Source organism: Theropithecus gelada, chromosome 6, assembly GCF_003255815.1.
Source record: "Theropithecus gelada isolate Dixy chromosome 6, Tgel_1.0, whole genome shotgun sequence".
Taxonomy (NCBI): Eukaryota; Metazoa; Chordata; class Mammalia; order Primates; family Cercopithecidae; genus Theropithecus; species Theropithecus gelada.
The window spans coordinates 1,089,028-1,107,287 of NC_037673.1; the positions used below are offsets into that span (position 1 = coordinate 1,089,028).

At 57.6% G+C, this 18,260-nt stretch overlaps 1 protein-coding gene across 1 annotated transcript in view; it reads right to left on the bottom strand.

The window, feature by feature from the left end:
- The window catches only part of LPCAT1 (lysophosphatidylcholine acyltransferase 1), a 62,220-nt gene that overhangs the window by 15,431 nt on the left and 28,529 nt on the right, over positions 1 to 18,260 (bottom strand). Inside the window, exons 3-9 of the mRNA XM_025387630.1 lie at positions 17,821 to 18,035; positions 12,767 to 12,879; positions 11,263 to 11,323; positions 5,921 to 5,979; positions 3,546 to 3,580; positions 2,217 to 2,271; positions 161 to 243 (exon numbers count right to left, since the gene is read on the bottom strand). Coding sequence (XP_025243415.1) covers positions 161 to 243; positions 2,217 to 2,271; positions 3,546 to 3,580; positions 5,921 to 5,979; positions 11,263 to 11,323; positions 12,767 to 12,879; positions 17,821 to 18,035 — 621 coding nt within the window. The remainder of the gene's footprint in view (positions 1 to 160; positions 244 to 2,216; positions 2,272 to 3,545; positions 3,581 to 5,920; positions 5,980 to 11,262; positions 11,324 to 12,766; positions 12,880 to 17,820; positions 18,036 to 18,260) is intronic.

The window sequence follows — 18,260 nt, forward strand, 5'->3', positions numbered from 1 at the left end:
GCCCAAGGCCAAGCACACTTCACCAACATGCATGGAGCTGGTTCCTGTGCTTCAGCAAGAATGCCTTTTCCTGACACCGTTGGCTGTTTTTAATACACAGGGAGCAGCACTCCGGGAGATGCCCCTGACTCAGCGGCGGGGCAAGGAGCTGCTCACTTACTCGGCCATGACTCGCCGCACGTTGCTGGCATACAGTGCGGGGTTCCTCTTCTCCTCCTCAGAAGGGCTGTACACAGGAAGGAACTGAGCACACAGAGAAGCTGCGTTAGTATCACAAGACGCTGACCTCAGCAACATACCATAACGACAACTGGGAGGCTGACAAAATTAAGATCTGTCAAAGCAATGCCCATTAGAACCGTCTTCAAAGTTGTCATGCGCACACGCGTGCACACACACACTCACCCCAAGATGCATGAACTGCACATGTGTGCACCTGAACACTCACGCCCGTCAGTGCTCCTAGGAGCACCTGCTGCCTACGGCAGAACATCCAGCTCCCTGATGTACACTCACCCCCTCAGTGCTCCTAGGAGCACCTGCTGCCTACGGCAGAACATCCGGCTCCCTGAACTACACTCACCCCGTCAGTGCTCCTAGGAGCACCTGCTGCCTACGGCAGAACATCCGGCTCCCTGATCTCACAAAGGGCTTACGCCAACTTCTCACGGAATCCGTTTTGTAATGGGGATACTGCAGCACGTTATTCCGACATTTGGAACAGATTATTGGCACCTTGTGCATTTTGAAATTAAAAGAAATTGTCCAATGAACTTGTCCTTGCCTGAGTGACACTTACACAGCATTTTAAATGAATATGACCCACAGTGCACACGGTGCAGGAAAGGGCAGAAGACCACCCTGGACGTCCTTTTCTCTCATATGGAATATTTCAGAATACAGGAACATCCTGAAACCCCAGTTCTCGCTATTATTTCTAGAACTTCCGTAAACTGCCATGGCTCCTCGCATCAGCATTTGCATCTTGCATGAACAACGTAAGGACAGAGCAGTTTTGCAAAGCCATTCACTTTCTTTTCAACTCTTAAAATTAGAAACCAGGCCTGTAACACAGCCGTTCAACACCAGGGAGCCCTCAGGAGCTCAAGCTCAGTCCTTGTGTTCTGTGCTCGAGGCCTGGCCTGCACCCTCCCAGCCACTGCCCATCCAGCCACATAATCCTGCTGGGTGGGGGGACTGCCGCCCTCAGGCCTGGGCCGAGGCCCTTCAGCCCAGTCCTCTGTAATGAGAGTGGCTTATCCTCTGTGGAAGTGAACAGCTGGGCTGAAAGCCGGGCTCATCGGTATATTTCGTAATGCTCTGCAATATTTAAAGCAGCAAATTGTTTTATTAAATATTTAAGTTGCATGTGACTCATCTTTTATTTCCAGTTGCAAGAAGTGCATATTAATTCCCCTTTCAAACAAAAAAAGAACGACTCCTCATTGACTTAGATAAAATTGTGCAGGCTACACAGAGGTGACTATTTAGCCCAAGGTCTTGACTCTGGAGACCTGGGTCAGGCTGAGAAGGGGATTCTTTGACTATGTATTAAACAGAGCAAGGTGCTATGACAAGCTCAGCAGTATTAAGTAAATATGTCAAGTAAAACTAAAAGCCAAGTGAATAATTCTTTGCATGTGGGCCAGCTTCATATGCCCTTAAGCTACAATACCCATAATAACGAATGGTAGGTTTAAAAACTCCTACACAGCTGGGTGTGGTAGCTCATGCCTGGGATCCCAGCGCTTCAGGAGGCCGAGGCAGAGGACTGCTTGAGCCCAGGAGTTTGAGACCAGCCTAGGCAACAAAGCGAGACCCGTCTCTACAAAAATTAGCTAGGCATGGTGGCATGTGCCTGTGGTCCAATTACATGGGAGGTTGAGGTAGGGTGGTCGCGTGGGCCCAGGAGGTTGAGGCTGCAGTGAGCCCAACGCTACACTCCAGCCTGGACAATAGAGCAAGACGCTGTCTCAGAAAAGCAAAAAACAAAAACCCAAATCGCATCCAAGTGGTTCAGACTCATACAAGAGACATAAAGTCATTGATGTAAAGTAACCAGAGGCTCCTCTGTGGAGCCCTGAGAAATGGAAAGATGGGAAAGCAAGACAGGTGCTACGTCACATTGTACAAGGCTTATCTGGGCATCCTGGTGTAAACTTGTGTCTGCATCAGCCACTGTGAAGAGCACTGTGTAACTCCGTATCCATACGAACCTCAATTTCCACTTGGTTGTGAAACTGACACAGCGTGAGCCACAGGATTTCCAGCCTTAAAAACAGATTGCACAATGTTGAGCAGATTTACAACACAGGTTAAGAAGTAAATTAGTTCTAATTCTGGAGTGAAACCTCCAGACGCGCCCTCCAGAGGGCACTACCGGGCAGTCAACGCTCCCGCGGAGGGGATGCTGTGCCCACCCAGCCCGAGCCCCAGTGTGACATGCAGCTGTGGGTGGAAATGCTGCTTTTCTGATTCAACACCTGCTGATGTCTTTGGTTCATCTAGCAAGACACCATCTCCTGCTTGTTCTCCAGCTCAGGAGACCTCGTACAGCCCACACCCATCCCTCCTCCCTCCACACCTGTCCCTCCTTGCCGTCCCCAGGCAGCACAGGCCCTAAGTCATGCGGCCCCTCTAGCCTGGATCCAGAGTTCCCAACCTCAGAACCAGGATCGCCATGCCTCTGCTGCAGGAGTTGACATGGGAGACATTCGGAGCTGCTCCCAGGGCCACACGCCCCCAACAGACAGCCCACCGCCCCAACCCTGTTTTTGCCCTGTCATGCCAACCCCAGCCCTAGGCCCCAGGGACCCCAGAGCCCCCATACCCCCCAGAGTCCCTTCCCAGCTCTGCTCCCAGCTGGGAGCCTCCACACGCCAGCCTGGGAAGCACGGACCCAACACCTTCACCTGAACGCACCAGCGGACCCATGTCCTCCCAAGCGCCTGGGACGGAGCTGCTCTCTCTTGGACTTCCCCGCTCCCTCTGCCCTCCCTCCCGACGTCAGCTCAGACATCAGCACCCAGGAGGCCCTGACGAGCCTGTGGCCCCGGCTTCTCCTCTGGGGCTCATTCCCGTTTCCGTGGGGTTATTCATTGTTGCATAACTGACCTTCAGCGTCTGTGCCGGGGGACAGGGACACTGACTTACAATAGGGGCTGGCCTCCCACCCAGCACTACTCAGTCCTTGCACCTGTGCAGACAGGGTCCCCCCAGACACCCCTAAATCTCCACTTTCATTACCAGGGGCCGCCAGGTGGACGACGGCAACTACTGAGCTGGTGAACTCAAGAGCAGAACACGAGACTCGCCGTCCCCTCCCTGCTGGTGCTGAGGACGCAGAACTTAAGACCCCAGAATCCAGGAGTGTCAGGACGGGGCCACGTCTGTGCATTTAGTTTTCACAATGGGCTGAACCTAACGGCTGTCCCACAGCTGCTTTCACAACTGCAAAAGTAACTAGTGTGCACAGCAGACCCCAAGCAGCCCCTACGTGTTCACGGAACAACAGGACAAAGAGGATGACACGGCGTTCGACTTACGCTCCAGGTCCTTGCCACGTCCACGTGATGGTGTCCTGGGGAGGAAGAGGCAGGGTCAGTCAGCACAGGGCCTGAACCCGGGGCCTGCACCCGGCACCCGTGTGCTGGTGCCAGCCTCTCCCTGCACCTCCTACCCCACAGAGGCGCTGCAGCCAGGGGAAGGGAGGAGGGTGCTAGAGCTCCAGCTTCCCGGAGCCCCTGAGGATCCAGGACTCAGACCAGCCCCCAACCTGAGGTCCCCAGAGCCTCTAAAGACCCAGAGAACTCTGGGTCTCCCTTGGACTTCCCCACTCCCTCTACCCTCCCTCCTGACATCAGCTCAGACATCAGCACCCAGAAGGCCCTGAGGAGCCTGTGGACCCAGAGACCTCCTTACAGGTCCCCAGAGTTCCTCCAAGGTCCCCAGAGTCCCTGAGGACTCAGAGCCCCCTCTTACAGGTTCCCAGAGCCCCTAGGATCTGGGAAAAGGCTCCTCCCTCCCTGCTTGCTCTCCTCTTTCCTCACAAGCCTGGGGACACCGATTCCAGTGTGCGCCCGGGACCCCAGCCCTCCCTGGCTCCCCGTTCTCTCCAAGTGCTCTGGGTATTCCCCCAGCCACTGTGCATGTGCAGGGCCCCCCCACCCCGGGTGCTCTGGAAGTCCCATCTTCAGCCTCAGCGCCACCGGGCAGGGACCACATAGCAGGGGCCCTGATGGTAGAGGCCCGGACACTGTCACCCTGGGGTGGACCTTCTGCTCCCCTGACGGCCATGCTGGGTGCTTCTTGGTGCATCCAGTAACAGTGTGTTGCTTTAAACACACTGATGAAACAATCTTAAAAAGTGGAAAATCCAGAGTTCTGCACAGATCAGAGTCTGTCGTCCTTGGGTTGATTTTTTTGCCCATAGGAGTTGCACTGGGGCATGGTTTCTGCAGCAGAGGCAGGAAGGGGCCCTTGGCCAGGAGCCTGGCTGACAAACGCACACCTCAGTTAGAAGGACGAGGCCTTTCAGTTGTGTGACTACTGGCCCCGACTCCATTTTATTACCTGACCATCAGCCCTCCGGGCAGCGTGAAATCCACAGGCATCAGATGGGACAGGCCCTGAGGCGGATGGGCCAGAACCCCGGCACCCAGAGGTCACCTGTATTTCTGCCCTGCTGTGTCCTGACCCGCGAGGTCTTTCTTTCAGTGCTTTCCTTTGCCATCACAGAGGAACTGCGATAGACGGGAAGCTCCCTGTGATGGACAGGCCCTCCTCGGCGCTCTCCCAGGTGGGTGCTCTACCAGGAACCTGCAGTGAGCCCAGCACCAGTGGGCTGTGGGGACCCTGAGTCCGCCTGGGCCGTCTTTATGCTCCAGGAGCCCATGAAGGGGCGAGGACGTGTGGGAGTGATTGCAGTGGAAGGGGAAACAGCTGGCACCAAATGAATGCCCTGAGCTCAGCCGCAGCCCGTGAGGCGAGGCCGCCTAAATGGGGGGCCGATGGAACCGGAAGTATTCTGAGCATCCAAGAGCACCCAAAGGAAGGTGTAGCAGCCACCTTACAGGTGTGGAGACTGAGGCAGGATGTGGGCAGGGGCGGGGGCAGGGGGCAGGGCTGAGGCCAGGGGCGGGGATGGAGCAGGGCCTGGGTCAGGGGTGGGGTGGGGCTGGGGCAGAGCCAGGGCAGAGCCAGGGCAGAGCCAGGGCAGGCTGGGGTGGGGTGGACCAGGGCAGAGCCAGAGCAGGCTGAGCCTCCTCCAGAGGCAGCAAGTCCCCATGAGGAACTGCTCTGAGGCCTCATCCAGGCTTTCTCCCCAAAGGTGGGGTCCACCACCTTCACCCCAGGAGCTCTGGACCCCAAACGCCTTCTTAATTTTGTTCTCTTAAACCAACACAAAACCTGGGCACTAAATGATAAAACCACAGAAATGACAGTCACCTCCTTTCTCTCCAGCTGCCTCTGCCTTCCAGAACTGAAATGTTCTTAATTTTTAAACTTCCTGGAGCATGAACTGGGTACTGAAAACTGCCGGGGACCCTGGCCGATGACGTGGGGTTGGGGGGTTTCCTCTCCAAAATGTCAGGTTTGGCCACACAGAGGAAAGGGCAGCTGCTTCAGGACCTATGGAAGCAGGGCTCTGGGATACTGGGGACCACTGTGGAATCACGGGGTTGATCAGGGACACGTGTGTAGAAAAGGCCGCACTCGGGAACACGGCGCACCGAGCCCAGGGCCCAGGCCTGTCCTGCCCTCTCCAGCGCTGAGGCCAGATGGACTCAGCACAGCCGAGCGTGGGCCGTGGCGCAGATAAAGGGTGTGGAGAGGTGGAGACACAGGTGCACAGAAGCAGCTCGCAGTTCCCACTCCCAGAGAATTCCCTGGAAACCGACCCCAGGAAAACACAACTCACCAGTTTATTTGGATATCGTAAAACCACAGGCTGGACGGGTGCTCCCGGGATGAACGCACCTGCCGAGAAAGGAACAGTGGTGTGACCCACGGAAGCCCACGCAGGACAGCATCTGCTGCGCTTCTCATGCTGCTCTCAGGATAAAAACGAGCTTTTCTGTCTAGGCCTTCCTGGTCAGCAAGGGCACTCCATGCCTGGACTATCTCAACATCTGTCCTGACCGTAAACACCCAGCGCCACAGCATGGATGGGCGGGAATCTCGGCGGGGGCGCTCCCCGGCCAAGGGACACTTTCTGTTATAACATCTCGCACCAGCTGGAAGGCGTCGGTGGGAAGTGAGGGTCCTCATCACCGGCCATGCCCATCCACCTGATGGGGTCAGGGTCTGCCCCCACCAAGCACACACATCTGCCTCGGGGCCCCACCCACCACCCTCACCTGCCCTGGGGCTCAGCTTGAAGGACAGGCAGACTTGGTCACAGCTGCAGCAGGACCTGCCTGGGACCTGCCTCTGTCTCTGAGTGGCTGCCACCTGATGGGCTCCCAAGGAATCAGGAGAAGCCCCAGCGAGGCCCAGCTAGAGCCACAGGCCATGGAGGCTCAGGAACCTCCCCGTTCCCACTGGAACTGTGGCCGCACCCAGCTGCCGCTCCGCCTTCTCACTGGCTGAAGCTGTGCCCTTGCGGGCTGGAGCAAGGCACCATGGACTCTGTGGATTCTGTTTCTATTTTAAATTCTATTTAAATGTCTATCGAAAGATTTTGTTTTTAACTGGAAAACTCAGGCATTAGAAGTACTCAAGTTTTAGAACAGGACAGGCGGTCTGAGAAGGGCTCCCCTGCCTGACAACCTGAGGCCACACAGGTCAATCCCCAGGCAGCACGTTCCTCCCAGGCTGCCAGAGAGTGCCACTGTGGTCAGGAATCTGGGGGTTGGTCCTGGCTGCGGGATTCTGCACGATTCTGGGAGAATGGAGCCCATGTTTGCCCCTGGAGCTGCCAGGAGCATCTGTCCCCAGGGCCATTTCTCCTTTCGCGGTGGCCTGAGGCCAGAGGCCCGTGTCACGGCTGAAACTTCGAGCTGACAGCCCAACCCACTCAGCTTTCGTCTCATGCAGGACATCCGCCTGCAGCCTTGGTGTCCAGCCGGCACCCCAAGTCCCTGGCCTATGTGCCGTAGCTCCCCCATGTCCAGTGCTGGGTTGCCCCTTTCCTGCTGTGGGCTCAGCAGCATCTGGGAACGAGCTCACGCAGTTCACCCTGCACTTCTGTGTACCCAGGTGGACGGCTGGCTGTGTCAGGGGAGGCGGAGGACGGCAGGGCTGGCACAGACCCAGGCTCAAGCCCCAGCTCCAACGCCTGGCAGCCGAACCCCAGCCCCTCAGACATGCAGTGTGGAGAAAACAGTCCTCACTGCCCAGGACCGAGCCCAGGAGCACACATGGAGTGGCGAGAGCTGCTGCGGGTGATAATGGCTTTGCTGCTGCAGCTCAGCTGACCGTCTCAACCACGTGTCAAGGGGACATCACTGAAGAAAGTAAGAATCAAAGAACACCTCAACACACTGGGGACCACTTGGGAAAGTCCCCAAGAGCGCAGAAACCCCCCCACGAGCCTGAAAGGTCAGTGACTTCATGGAAATCCCGGTGGGAAAGTCTGCAGGGGTCTCCGGCCTCCCTAGTCTCCCAGGGGCCCCTGAGGGTCAGCAGCACCCAGACCCCACCAGCACCAGGCACCCAGGGCAGGCTGCACAAGGATCAGGCTGGGAGAAACCAAGACGAGGGAGTCAGAGCCCAGGGCTCCTGAACGCAGGAACAAAGCTGAGGGGAGGAGGCACAGGCTTCTAAACTGCGCAGAAACCTCCATATTCACACATACCTTGTGCTGGGCATGGGTCTAACTTCACTAGTTGCAACAATGAGGCTGGAAGATGGCTCAGCAGAGACCCCTGAGGCCCCCAGAAGGCCATCACCCCTTACTCATAATGCCCATCCCCCACAGCCCACCCCACAGGAAGAAACAGTCCACCATGGCCCAGGGAGAGCCATGTCCACATTTGGGCACAGCCCGTGCAGGGAGGCCACCGCGGCCCAGGGAGAACCGCAGCCATGTCTGCTCACAGCCAGTGCAGGGAGGCCACTGTGGCCCAGGGAGAGCTGCGTCCACTCCCGGCAGCCACATTCGGCAGGCCCAGCCTCTGCATCCTCAGGCAGTCGGTGCCATCGCTGGACCCACGCAGCATCCTAGGGCCTTCTCACTGTCTGCGTTCTGCTCTGAGAGCTCGGAGCTGGCAGGCAAGTGGGGTGTGGGCATGTGGAGGGTGTGGGCCCAGGACCTTCCAGGAGGGGTCTCCAGGCACCCAGTCAGCCGATCCTGCTCTAGTGCCCTCTGACAAAGAGGGTGAGTATGGACACTGGAGAGGAAGGCCCCACACGGGCCTGTTTCAGGTGCAACTCGATCCCTGCAGAGCCTGAGGGTCCCAGCCCTGCCGGAACCCACCACATCCAGCAGACCCCACGGGGCTCTGCTGAGCTCTGTCACTCCCACCTCAGAGGCGGCCAAGCCCAGGGACTCCCTGGCACCCCTGGCCTGGGTCTGCAACAGGGGGACTCAGGTGGACAGTGCAGCACAGACAGGAGACGCTCAGGAGAAAGAAGGCCCCCCAGGCCCAGGAGGACCCTGGAAGAGGCTCCAGGAGCACCCTGGAAGAGGCTCCAGGAGCCTGAGGCTGGAGGCTGGGCCCAATGCAGGAAGGTCTCCGGGGATGAAGGCGGGGAGTTGACAGTGGTGCCCAAACAGAGGTGACCCCAGCAATGTGACCCCAACATCAGGCGATCTGATGGAAGGTGGAGGGAGGGGTCTGAGTGGGCGGGCCACCATGGAGCTGGGGCAGCTTGAGCCCAAGACACCAGGGAGGTTGTGGGTGCCTCTGGCGTCAGGCTTAAGGCAGGAGACCCCCACAGCTCTGGAGGGCTCCCCCACGAGGCGTCAGGATCACGCACCACACACCAATTTCACCTCCAAACCTCACTAAAAAGTACCCAGCTAAGACGCACGAGGGCCTGCGAGATTCTGAACACGTGACTCGAGGCAGCCGGAACCCTGTGCCTGAGGGTGACATGCGGAACTCACAGCTGGACCCACTGGAAATGGAGACAGGGATGGGATCAAGCTGCCGTGTCGTCTCCCCAGACGCTGTGGAACCCACCTGGGGCACAGTGAGCGCCCTTCCTGGACTGCACGCAGTGAGCTCCTGCCGGGCACCGCCGTGACTCCCCTCGGTTTTGTGATATGTGCTGAGAGGTGCTCACACGCCCTCCTCACGTCTACACGAGGGCTGCCAGCTCCAAAGGGCAAGGCGATGGCCCTCCCCAGGGGCCTCCCCGCAGGCACGAGGCTCCACTCCCGAGGAACACCTGCCCTTGAAGACAGAGCCCGGCACGGACCCCGGCCCCACACCTGCCGAGGAACAAGACCTGACGTACTTGCCAGCTGTCTTCTGCCGGGAGCCTTGGAAACACAGCCCACTTTCAGCCTTCATCAAGGTTGCCCACAGGCCATGCCCAGGCATGGGCCCAGTGTGGGGGGAACACGTGGATTCTTGGTCACTGGGTGCCGCCTCCACCCTCTGCATCTCTGGTTCTGATCAGGATGACTCAGAACCACACGTGGTGAAGACAGTGGAATGGGAAGACCCAGGACCTTCCATGGAGCTGCACTTTGAAGGCTCTGCTAGCAACAAAACCTGCCATCTGCCTGCTGCACCAAGGAGGGTGGAGGGTGAGAGCATGCGCATCTGAGCAGGAGGAGGATGGCCACAGGCCCGGAAACCACGGCGGCACACGTAGGCAAGCGACTGCACACCTCCTCGACCCAGCTCCCATAAAAGCCCAGACACTCAGGTTGTGAGGCCCCAGAGGCAGGGCGGCTGGTGCCAGTCCGAGCGAGGTACTGGCTTTTCCACGTGGCTCTGACCCAACCCCGGAGAACAGGTCTGCATGCCCCAGTGTGGGCACAGTTGATGAGAGCCACAACTTTCTAAAGTAGCCCAAGGGAGACGACAGGATCCAGGTGGACCCTCTGACATGCCCAAGGGTATGCAGAATTCCAAACAGACTCAGCGCAGAAAGAACAGTGGACTCTGCTGCCTGCTCACTGCCACGCTTCCCACATCACGGGTGCAGACCCCAACACTAGACCCGGGTGACCACTGCGGGAGAGACCCAGTGCCTGCTCACGGCAACACTTCCCACGTCATGGGTGCAGACCCCAACACTAGACCCGGGTGACCACTGCGGGAGAGACCCAGTGCCTGCTCACGGCAACACTTCCCACGTCACGGGTGCAGACACAACACTAGACCCGGGTGACCACTGCGGGAGAGACCCAGTGCCTGCTCACGGCAACACGTCCCACGTCACGGGTGCAGACACAACACTAGACCCAGGCGACCGCTGCGGGAGAGACCCAGTGCCTGCTCACGGCAACACTTCCCACGTCACGGGTGCAGACACAACACTAGACCCGGGTGACCACTGCCGGAGAGACCCAAGTTCACATGCATTTGAGTCCCCCCTTCCCAGGGAGAAAGCACTGTCTAACTGGGGACCTGGGGACCTGAGGCCCTGGGCATCTGAGGATGGCTCACAGGGATCTGCACCTGGGATTCCCAGGCGGGTGTTGGGGGTGAGCTGCAGGCCAAGAAGGGCACCCTGAACCATTCAAAGGCAAGGAGGCCCCTTGTGGACCCAGGACTCCCCTAGCCTGGATCTCAAAACAGAGGCAAACCTCTGTCTCCACCTCACTGGAAACGACCTGAAACCATAACTTCTCCATCCTCCTGTAAACACGATAATCCGTGACTCAAATTCTCCAATTTATTTTGTGACTTTTCTTAGGAATACCTTTTTTTTTTTTTTTTTTTGAGGCGGAGTCTCGCTCTGTCGCCCAGGCTGGAGTGCAGTGGCGCGATCTCGGCTCACTGCAAGCTCCGCCTCCCGGGTTTACGCCATTCTCCTGCCTCAGCCTCCCGAGTAGCTGGGACTACAGGCGCCGCCACTACGCCCGGCTAATTTTTTGTATTTTTAGTAGAGACGGGGTTTCACTGTGTTAGCCAGGATGGTCTCGATCTCCTGACCTCGTGATCCGCCCGTCTCGGCCTCCCAAAGTGCTGAGATTACAGGCTTGAGCCACCGCGCCCGGCCAGGAATACCTTTAAGAACCCCAGCATACCGGATAAAAGCAGAAACTGTTCTTATGTGCACAGCACATTCTTCAGAAACATTACTTTAACATTTTCCTTCTCTCTAGAAGAACAATAAACAATTAAGAAAACTACATACCAGGTTTGAAAGTAATTAGGCAGGTCCTGTTCGTACAAGTTCCTTCTGGAAAAATCATTATCTGGAAGCGGGAGAAAGAAAAAGATCAGCATTAAACTGTACATAATTATAATTCGGAGCTTACAGACGCCAATCTTCGCAATATATTTTCTTTGCTACTGACATAAGTTAGACACTGGAATCAGATTCAGTATCTAAATTACTAAAAAGCATTCTGGAAGCACACACTGACTTCCGCTCTGCTCGTTTTCTGAAACTCTGGCAGCAGCGTCCACGCACAAACGGCATCTGTCTTCTTCAACTACAGCTCCTGGAAAGCCGGGTCATCGCGGCGCCCACCTCTCAGACACTGTGAGAACCAGGTGCAACTAAATAGAACCCACGGTTGGTACAACACAAACCCCTCCTGGGGGCAGCACTCATTCTCCTCAGGACGAAGGCGGAGAGGAGAACAAAGACCCACGCATGGCAGTGCCTGGCTGATGGAGCCGAAGGAGGGCTGGGACCCCAGCAACGGGCTGGATGAGCAGGGGAGCTGAGCCCCAGTCAGGCAGCACCCTCCACACTAGGGTTTCGGTTCCTCCCATTCACACCGGCCTGCAGAAGCAGAAACTGCACTCAAACTCCCAGCCCTGCAGGCTGCTTTCAGTTCCGGGCCCCGCGAGGAAGACAGACCTCAGGCGGGCCGGCGTAGGTCCACCCAGACCTCAGGCGGGCCATCATAGGCTCACCCAGACCTCAGGCGGGCCGGCGTAGGTCCACCCAGACCTCAGGCGGGCCGGCATGGGCTCACCCAGACCTCAGGCGGGCCATCATAGGCTCACCCAGACCTCAGGCGGGCCGGCGTGGGCTCACCCTGGCAAGCCCAGGGCCAGGCAGGCCAACTGGGTGGGGGAGGAGGCTGCCCGTGCTTGTGGGGGCAGAGCTGGGGCACCCTGGAAGTCACAACCCTCTAAGGGGCTAGCTCCAGCCAGACCCTGCAAAGCTTCCTGAGCAATCAGATCCCAGACAGTTCTGTGAGTGTCCAGCTTCTAATGCTGGCTCAGTCGGAAGGAAAAGAGCGTCCAAGCTCATGTCGGCCGAGCTGCGCCTACAGCTGGGGTCAGGGTTTCTGAACGATGCCTGGGAACCGGCACACAGACCAGGAAGTTTGCTCCGGGACTTCTGGAACCACCCAACACACAGCAGGCTGACACATCAACTCCAAAATCAGACTGCAACAGGAGGGTGGATGAGCAATGCTCTGAGTCAGAACTTAGTTCAAAAAAGATGACTCGGGAAGCTGAGATGCGTCTGAGAATTGTTTTTCCTTACTTTAACTTTAAATTTTGGGTGCCAAAACCAAATGTGCCTGGCAGCACCATCCTGAGTTCACGTACTCACTAGGAGAAGAGATTCGGAATCCAGCCCCAGAGGAAGGGCCCCGGTTTCTTCCTCCCCACTCTCGAAGTTCGCATCTTTCAGAATAAAACCACTGAAACACAATCAGGGCTGCGTGCGTTACCTGGGGCCACTTTCCGTTTGACTGCGCCCGTCTCTTGATTTCTTCTACTGTTTTCCTGCGAGAATCCTGGTCTGACCGGGACACGAACACAGGCCGTATATACCGGATCAGAGCTGGAAGAGAGGAGGGGAGACGGATCACGTGGAATGCATGGCTCCTGCCAGGCAGGGCTGGGCAATGAGGGGGCTGCTGCACGGTGCCCAGTGGGGCAGGAGTCTCCAGATGCCCCAGGGGCTATGCCACGGGTGGGCTGTGAGTCCCTGACTGAGGGAACGGGAACAGCACCTGGCCTTCCCACATCTGTGACAGCAGGAAGCCCTGTATCCTCAGTGCCACAAGTAACAAACACCAAGTCCACGGCAGCCACTGAGGACACGGAGCACAGAACGCAAGTCAATGAAAGACAACCGCCAGGAAGCAGAAAGTCTTTAGTCCTGGTCTTCACAGAGGACAGGGTTGAAGGTGCCGGGTCGCGTGGATTGGGCCCCGCCCGCCCCGTGTGGCTTGAACTGCATCCCCTAAAAGACAAGCTGAAGTCCTCACTCCTGGTACCGGGAATGGGACCTCATTTGGAAACAGGTGGCAGCAGATGCTTAAGGTCCCGGATGAGAGTCCCTATGAGAGGAGGAGACAAAGCAGACGATCAAGCTAAAAGTCCCAGATGAGGGTCCCTGTGGGAAGAGGAGACGAAGAAAGGGAGAGAAGGCCAATGATGAAGGAGGCGATGGGAGGATGCGGCCACAGCCAGCATCTTCCTGCCGGGAGCCGGGAGGGCTGAGGGAGCTTTCAGAAGAGCCCAGTGCTGCCAGCACTTTGTTCTGGCGCTTCTGCTTCCAGATGGGGGAGAATACATTCCTGTTGTTCTAAGCCACCAGTTTTGTGGTGCTTTGTGGCGCAGCCCCAGTTCTAACCATGGCACCCCACGGCCTCCTGCAAGGTGCGGGGTTGGGGTACAAGGGACACCCTGCCATGAAGGCTGGTGCTCAACCAGGGCAACACGGCCACGGCACCTGTCTTTCTGCAAAAGGATTTGAACGTGGAAACGCAATTCTCAGAAGAGCAAACTCTGAAGACTTTAAAATGAAACTACCCGAGTGGAGCTTCCTTTTTGAGGACGGTGAGCAGGATCCACGCACAGCGCCCCCCAGGCCAACTGAGCGGGTCTCCAACCCCACCATGGGCTCCCAGGCTGCTGCAGGTCAGCTCCACCTCCCCACCCCAGTTCAGTTTCCAGTTCAGCTTCTTTTCTTCGTGTTTTTATTACTTGTAAGGAGTAGCATTTCATGACTTTCATTCTTTCTTGGAGGTTCTTTCCTCCAAGAACAATGAGAAAACTGAAGCCAAAAAAAGAAAATTCCTTCTGTCCTGTGGCTGCCTGTTGGGTCTGTGGGAACCTCCTGTAAAATCAAACACTCACGAGGGTCTCTGTGGTCTTTCCTATGTCTTGAATCATTTTGCTTTTTCACGATTCCAGGACTATTTCATCTTTACTCATTGGTTATTCCCAACTCTGCCAAAAAGGACGAAATCAGAAGAAGGGAAGAATGACAGAGTTGTCTCACAGGATGGCGCACGCGTGAAAGAAATGGCCCAGACTGCGTGGTCTTTCGGTGCCCACTGTTTTGGCCAAAGCGTCCCATGGTCATCCCGAGGGCACACGGGGTCTGGAGATGCCACCCTGCCACCTTCGCCATCTTGTCAGCTGGTTTGTTTCATGAACAGAGTTAAAATTTCAGAAGTTGTCTATAACGGCGAAGAAAAGAACAGTGGCATGGGGGCATTTCACGCTCCTGTGGGGTCCGGGGTAAATGTGGGGGACGCAGGGTGAGGACTCTGCATCCCAGCGAAGTCTTGGGCCTGCATCTTCGGGTGGGTTGCTTGGGGTGCGTTTCACACTCGAGCACCGAGAACTGGGCGGTGAGGACAGCAAGGAGATGCAGCCCCTCCCCGGGAGCCCTGAGGAGCGAAGGGCGTCACCACGCCGTGTGCACACCACACTGGGACTGGCGCACTTTGCTAGCAAGAAGGTGACAGCGTTCTGCTGTCTTTTGGGCATTTGAGCCTCAAACTTTCCTTGACAAGGTTTGTAAATGGATGGTACAGATATGAAGGTCACTGAAAGGAAACTAACAACGTGAAAATGAAAAAAATCCACTTGGTTGATCACTCTAATTGGTATTGATACATCTAAAAATGAAAATATTGGCCGGGCACGGTGGCTCAAGCCTGTAATCCCAGCACTTTGGGAGGCCGAGACGAGTGGGATCACGAGGTCAGGAGATCGAGACCATCCTGGCTAACACGGTGAAACCCCGTCTCTACTAAAAAATACAAAAAACTGGCCAGGCGAGGTGGTGGGCGCCTGTAGTGCCAGCTACTCGTAAGGCTGAGGCAGGAGAATGGCGCGAACCTGGGAGGTGGAGCTTGCAGTGAGCTGAGATCCGGCCACTGCACTCCAGCCTGGGTGACAGAGTGAGACTCCGTCTCAAAAAAAAAAAAAAAAGAAAATATTTTGAACATTTTCAACACTCATGTCTTCAACAAAGTTGTGAGCTGTCAAAGGGTCCACGAGAGGAACCAGAAGTCACTGGGATTCTGGGACCGGGGAGACGTCTCTGAGCTGGGACCGGGGAGACGTCTCTGAGCTGGGACCTGGGGAGACATCTCTGAGCTGCAGCCTGGGGAGATGGTTCTGAGCTGCAGCCTGGGGAGATGGTTCTGAGCTGGAGCCTGGGGAGATGGTTCTGAACTCCCGAATCAGAGGGTGCTCCAGGTGCCCGGTAGAGGAGTCATCAGCCACGCCCCAGGATGATGGCCCTTTCAGGCCAGGACAGCAGGGAGCAAAATGTGGTTCCTGCTAAGTTTGAATTCTAACAAAAATTTCTGACAAGCCTGTTTGTCACTGTCCTTTCCCTCGCAGGTCCGTGGATTATCTCTGAAATGACGAGAAGCACACAGGGCTCCACGAGGGCCCTGTACACGGCAGCACGGCTGCGGCCACTCTTCCTGCTGCGCCGAGATGAAGGGCAGTGCTGGGCCACCTGGGCTGGTCCTGAAGAGGGGGAATCCCGGGCCTCTAGAAAGATGGGACTACAACGTCCAGCATCACCGTACCAGACACTCCTTCACACTGGCGATCTCCACAGGGAAGCACCAACGGCACGGGGAGAGCCCGGCCAACGTTCAGGTTCACTCTGGGTGGGCCAGCCCCCCTACCCAAGGACCCCTGCAGCTGCGAGGGTCCCTGGGCACACAGCTCCACAATCCCCCTCCCTGAGCGGATGACGAAGGACCACGGGCCTTTCGGTGGGGGCACAAATGTGGTTTTCTGTGTGTGCCGGAACCACAGGATGCAAAGGGTGCTGACTGGAGCTGGGGCTGCCCCACGGGCCAGTGGAGCTTGCAGAGCAGGGTGCATGTGAGAGCCAAGGCCATCACTTGGATGGTGCCTGCAGTCCAATCTCCCTCCACTGCCGGCCTGTCCAGCCTCCTCCAGGCTTCCCCAGCCAGCTGAGTGCAGCCAGCCCTAGAACCTCCAGTCCCACCAAGGACCATCCCCGATTTCCAGGCCTGTCCCAGGCAGACTCAGGCCACCCACAACTGCCCAGCTGCAGGCACAGGCTGGACACCCTCTGGCTGCTGCAGGCCCAATCTCCCACCGGCCGTGCCGGGGCTTCCTCACCCCACTTCCAACCTTCCTATCCCAGCTGTGGCCGCCACCCTCAGTGGTCAGCACCATAGAATGTGTCCCCCCCAGATACTCTCTAGAAAACTGTCACATGAATGCTCACGTTAGGTGTTACGTGGAAACAGAGCCGGCAGGAGCGCCCAGGTGAGGGCCCCGGCCACAGACGACGCCCCTCCTCCCTGCAGCTCCTGCCCGCAGCACCACCCACTGCCAACCCAGGACCTGCTGTGCCCCAGAGCCTGCTGTGCTGTGCTGATGGCACCTGTGAAGGAAGCACGAGGACAGAACAGGCCCAGCTGCCCTGAAGAGCACCGAGGACAGAGCTCTGGCGGGTCAGAGCTGCACACAGCTGGGTGAGGGGCCACGCAGGGCTCCAGGGCTCCCTACAGTCCTCCCAGAGCAGTGAGTCCATGGGATGTGGCCCCCAAAGATGGGTCCACATGCTGACCCTGGAACCTGTGAATGGAACCTTATTTGGAAAAAGGTTTTTACAGAGGAAACTCGTTAAGGATCTCAAGACAAGAGCATCCTGGATCATCCAATGACTGGTCCTTATAAGAGACACATGGAGGAGAGACACTTGGAGGGAGCCAGGCCAGTCGACCACTGAGGCAGAGGCAGAGCGATGCAGCCACAGCCCAGGATCGCCTGCAGCCCTCAGAATGGGAAGAGGCAGGAAGGGGCCCCACAGGGTCTTCGGCCCAGAGACGCCTTGATTTTGAACATCTGGTCCCCAGATGACGAGAGGGTGGGTCTCTGCTGCAGTGAGCCCACGGCTTTGGTGAGGGGTCACGGCAGCACCAGGTGCTCAGGCCCCTGGGTTCACAGCACAGCCCGGGTGCACAGGCAGCCCTGCCGACCTGCTCCCAAAGACGTCCAGAGCTGCCATCTGATAAAGGAGAGCCACCCTCGCCAAGCAGACCTGGAGCAAGCACTATAGCCTGTTATGATGGTGAGGGCACTCAGGTGCCAATAAAAATAATTACAACAATGAAAATCACACAGGAAACCACAACACAGAAAATGGGGAGAAAGGCCAACGTGCCCGGCGGTGGGGGCTCGATCACTCCCAGCAGCGTAGGGTGGTCCCTCACCCCTAGCAGGGGGGTCTCACTCATTTCCAGCAAGTGGGGTCCCTCGTTCCTAGCAGGGGAGGGATCTATCATTCCCAGAAGAGGGGGGTCCCTCACTCCCAGCAGCAGAGGGGGTCTCACTATTCCCAACAGAGGGGGGACCCTCACTCCCAGCAGGAGGGGAATCTCTTATTTTCAGTGGCAGGGGGCTCTCTCATTCCCAGTGGAGGGGGGGGAACTCTCATTCCCAGCAGGGCGGGGTCCCTCACTCCCAGCAGGGGGGTCCCACTCACTTCCCCAGATCGGGATGTCTCTGCTCTCTGCCTTCATCACGATGGAGGACATCGTCATGGTCACAGGGATGGCGTCGAAGTAGGATGAGTGAGGTGCGAGCGTGAGGATGGCCGCCTCGGTGGGCAGCGCCTGCCGCCCCTTCACGGCCACCCGGTGGAAGCCGCCGGCGAACCACATGGTGCGCATGATGGCCTTCAGCAGGAAGTCCACAACCCTGCAAAAGAGGGCACTGCGTCATGCGGGCACACGGGCATGGGTCCGCGGTCTCGGAGGCTGTGTGAGGCACAGGGGCAGTCCCACGGGAGGGCCCTCCACGGCGCAGTCCACGGCGCAGTCCAGGCCATGGGCTTCCTGCAGTCGCCGCTCGCTCCTGGGACATCTGCGTGAGGGAAGACAAGACGCCGTGCCTTCCTGGCCTCCGCCGTGCCCTCACTGGCTG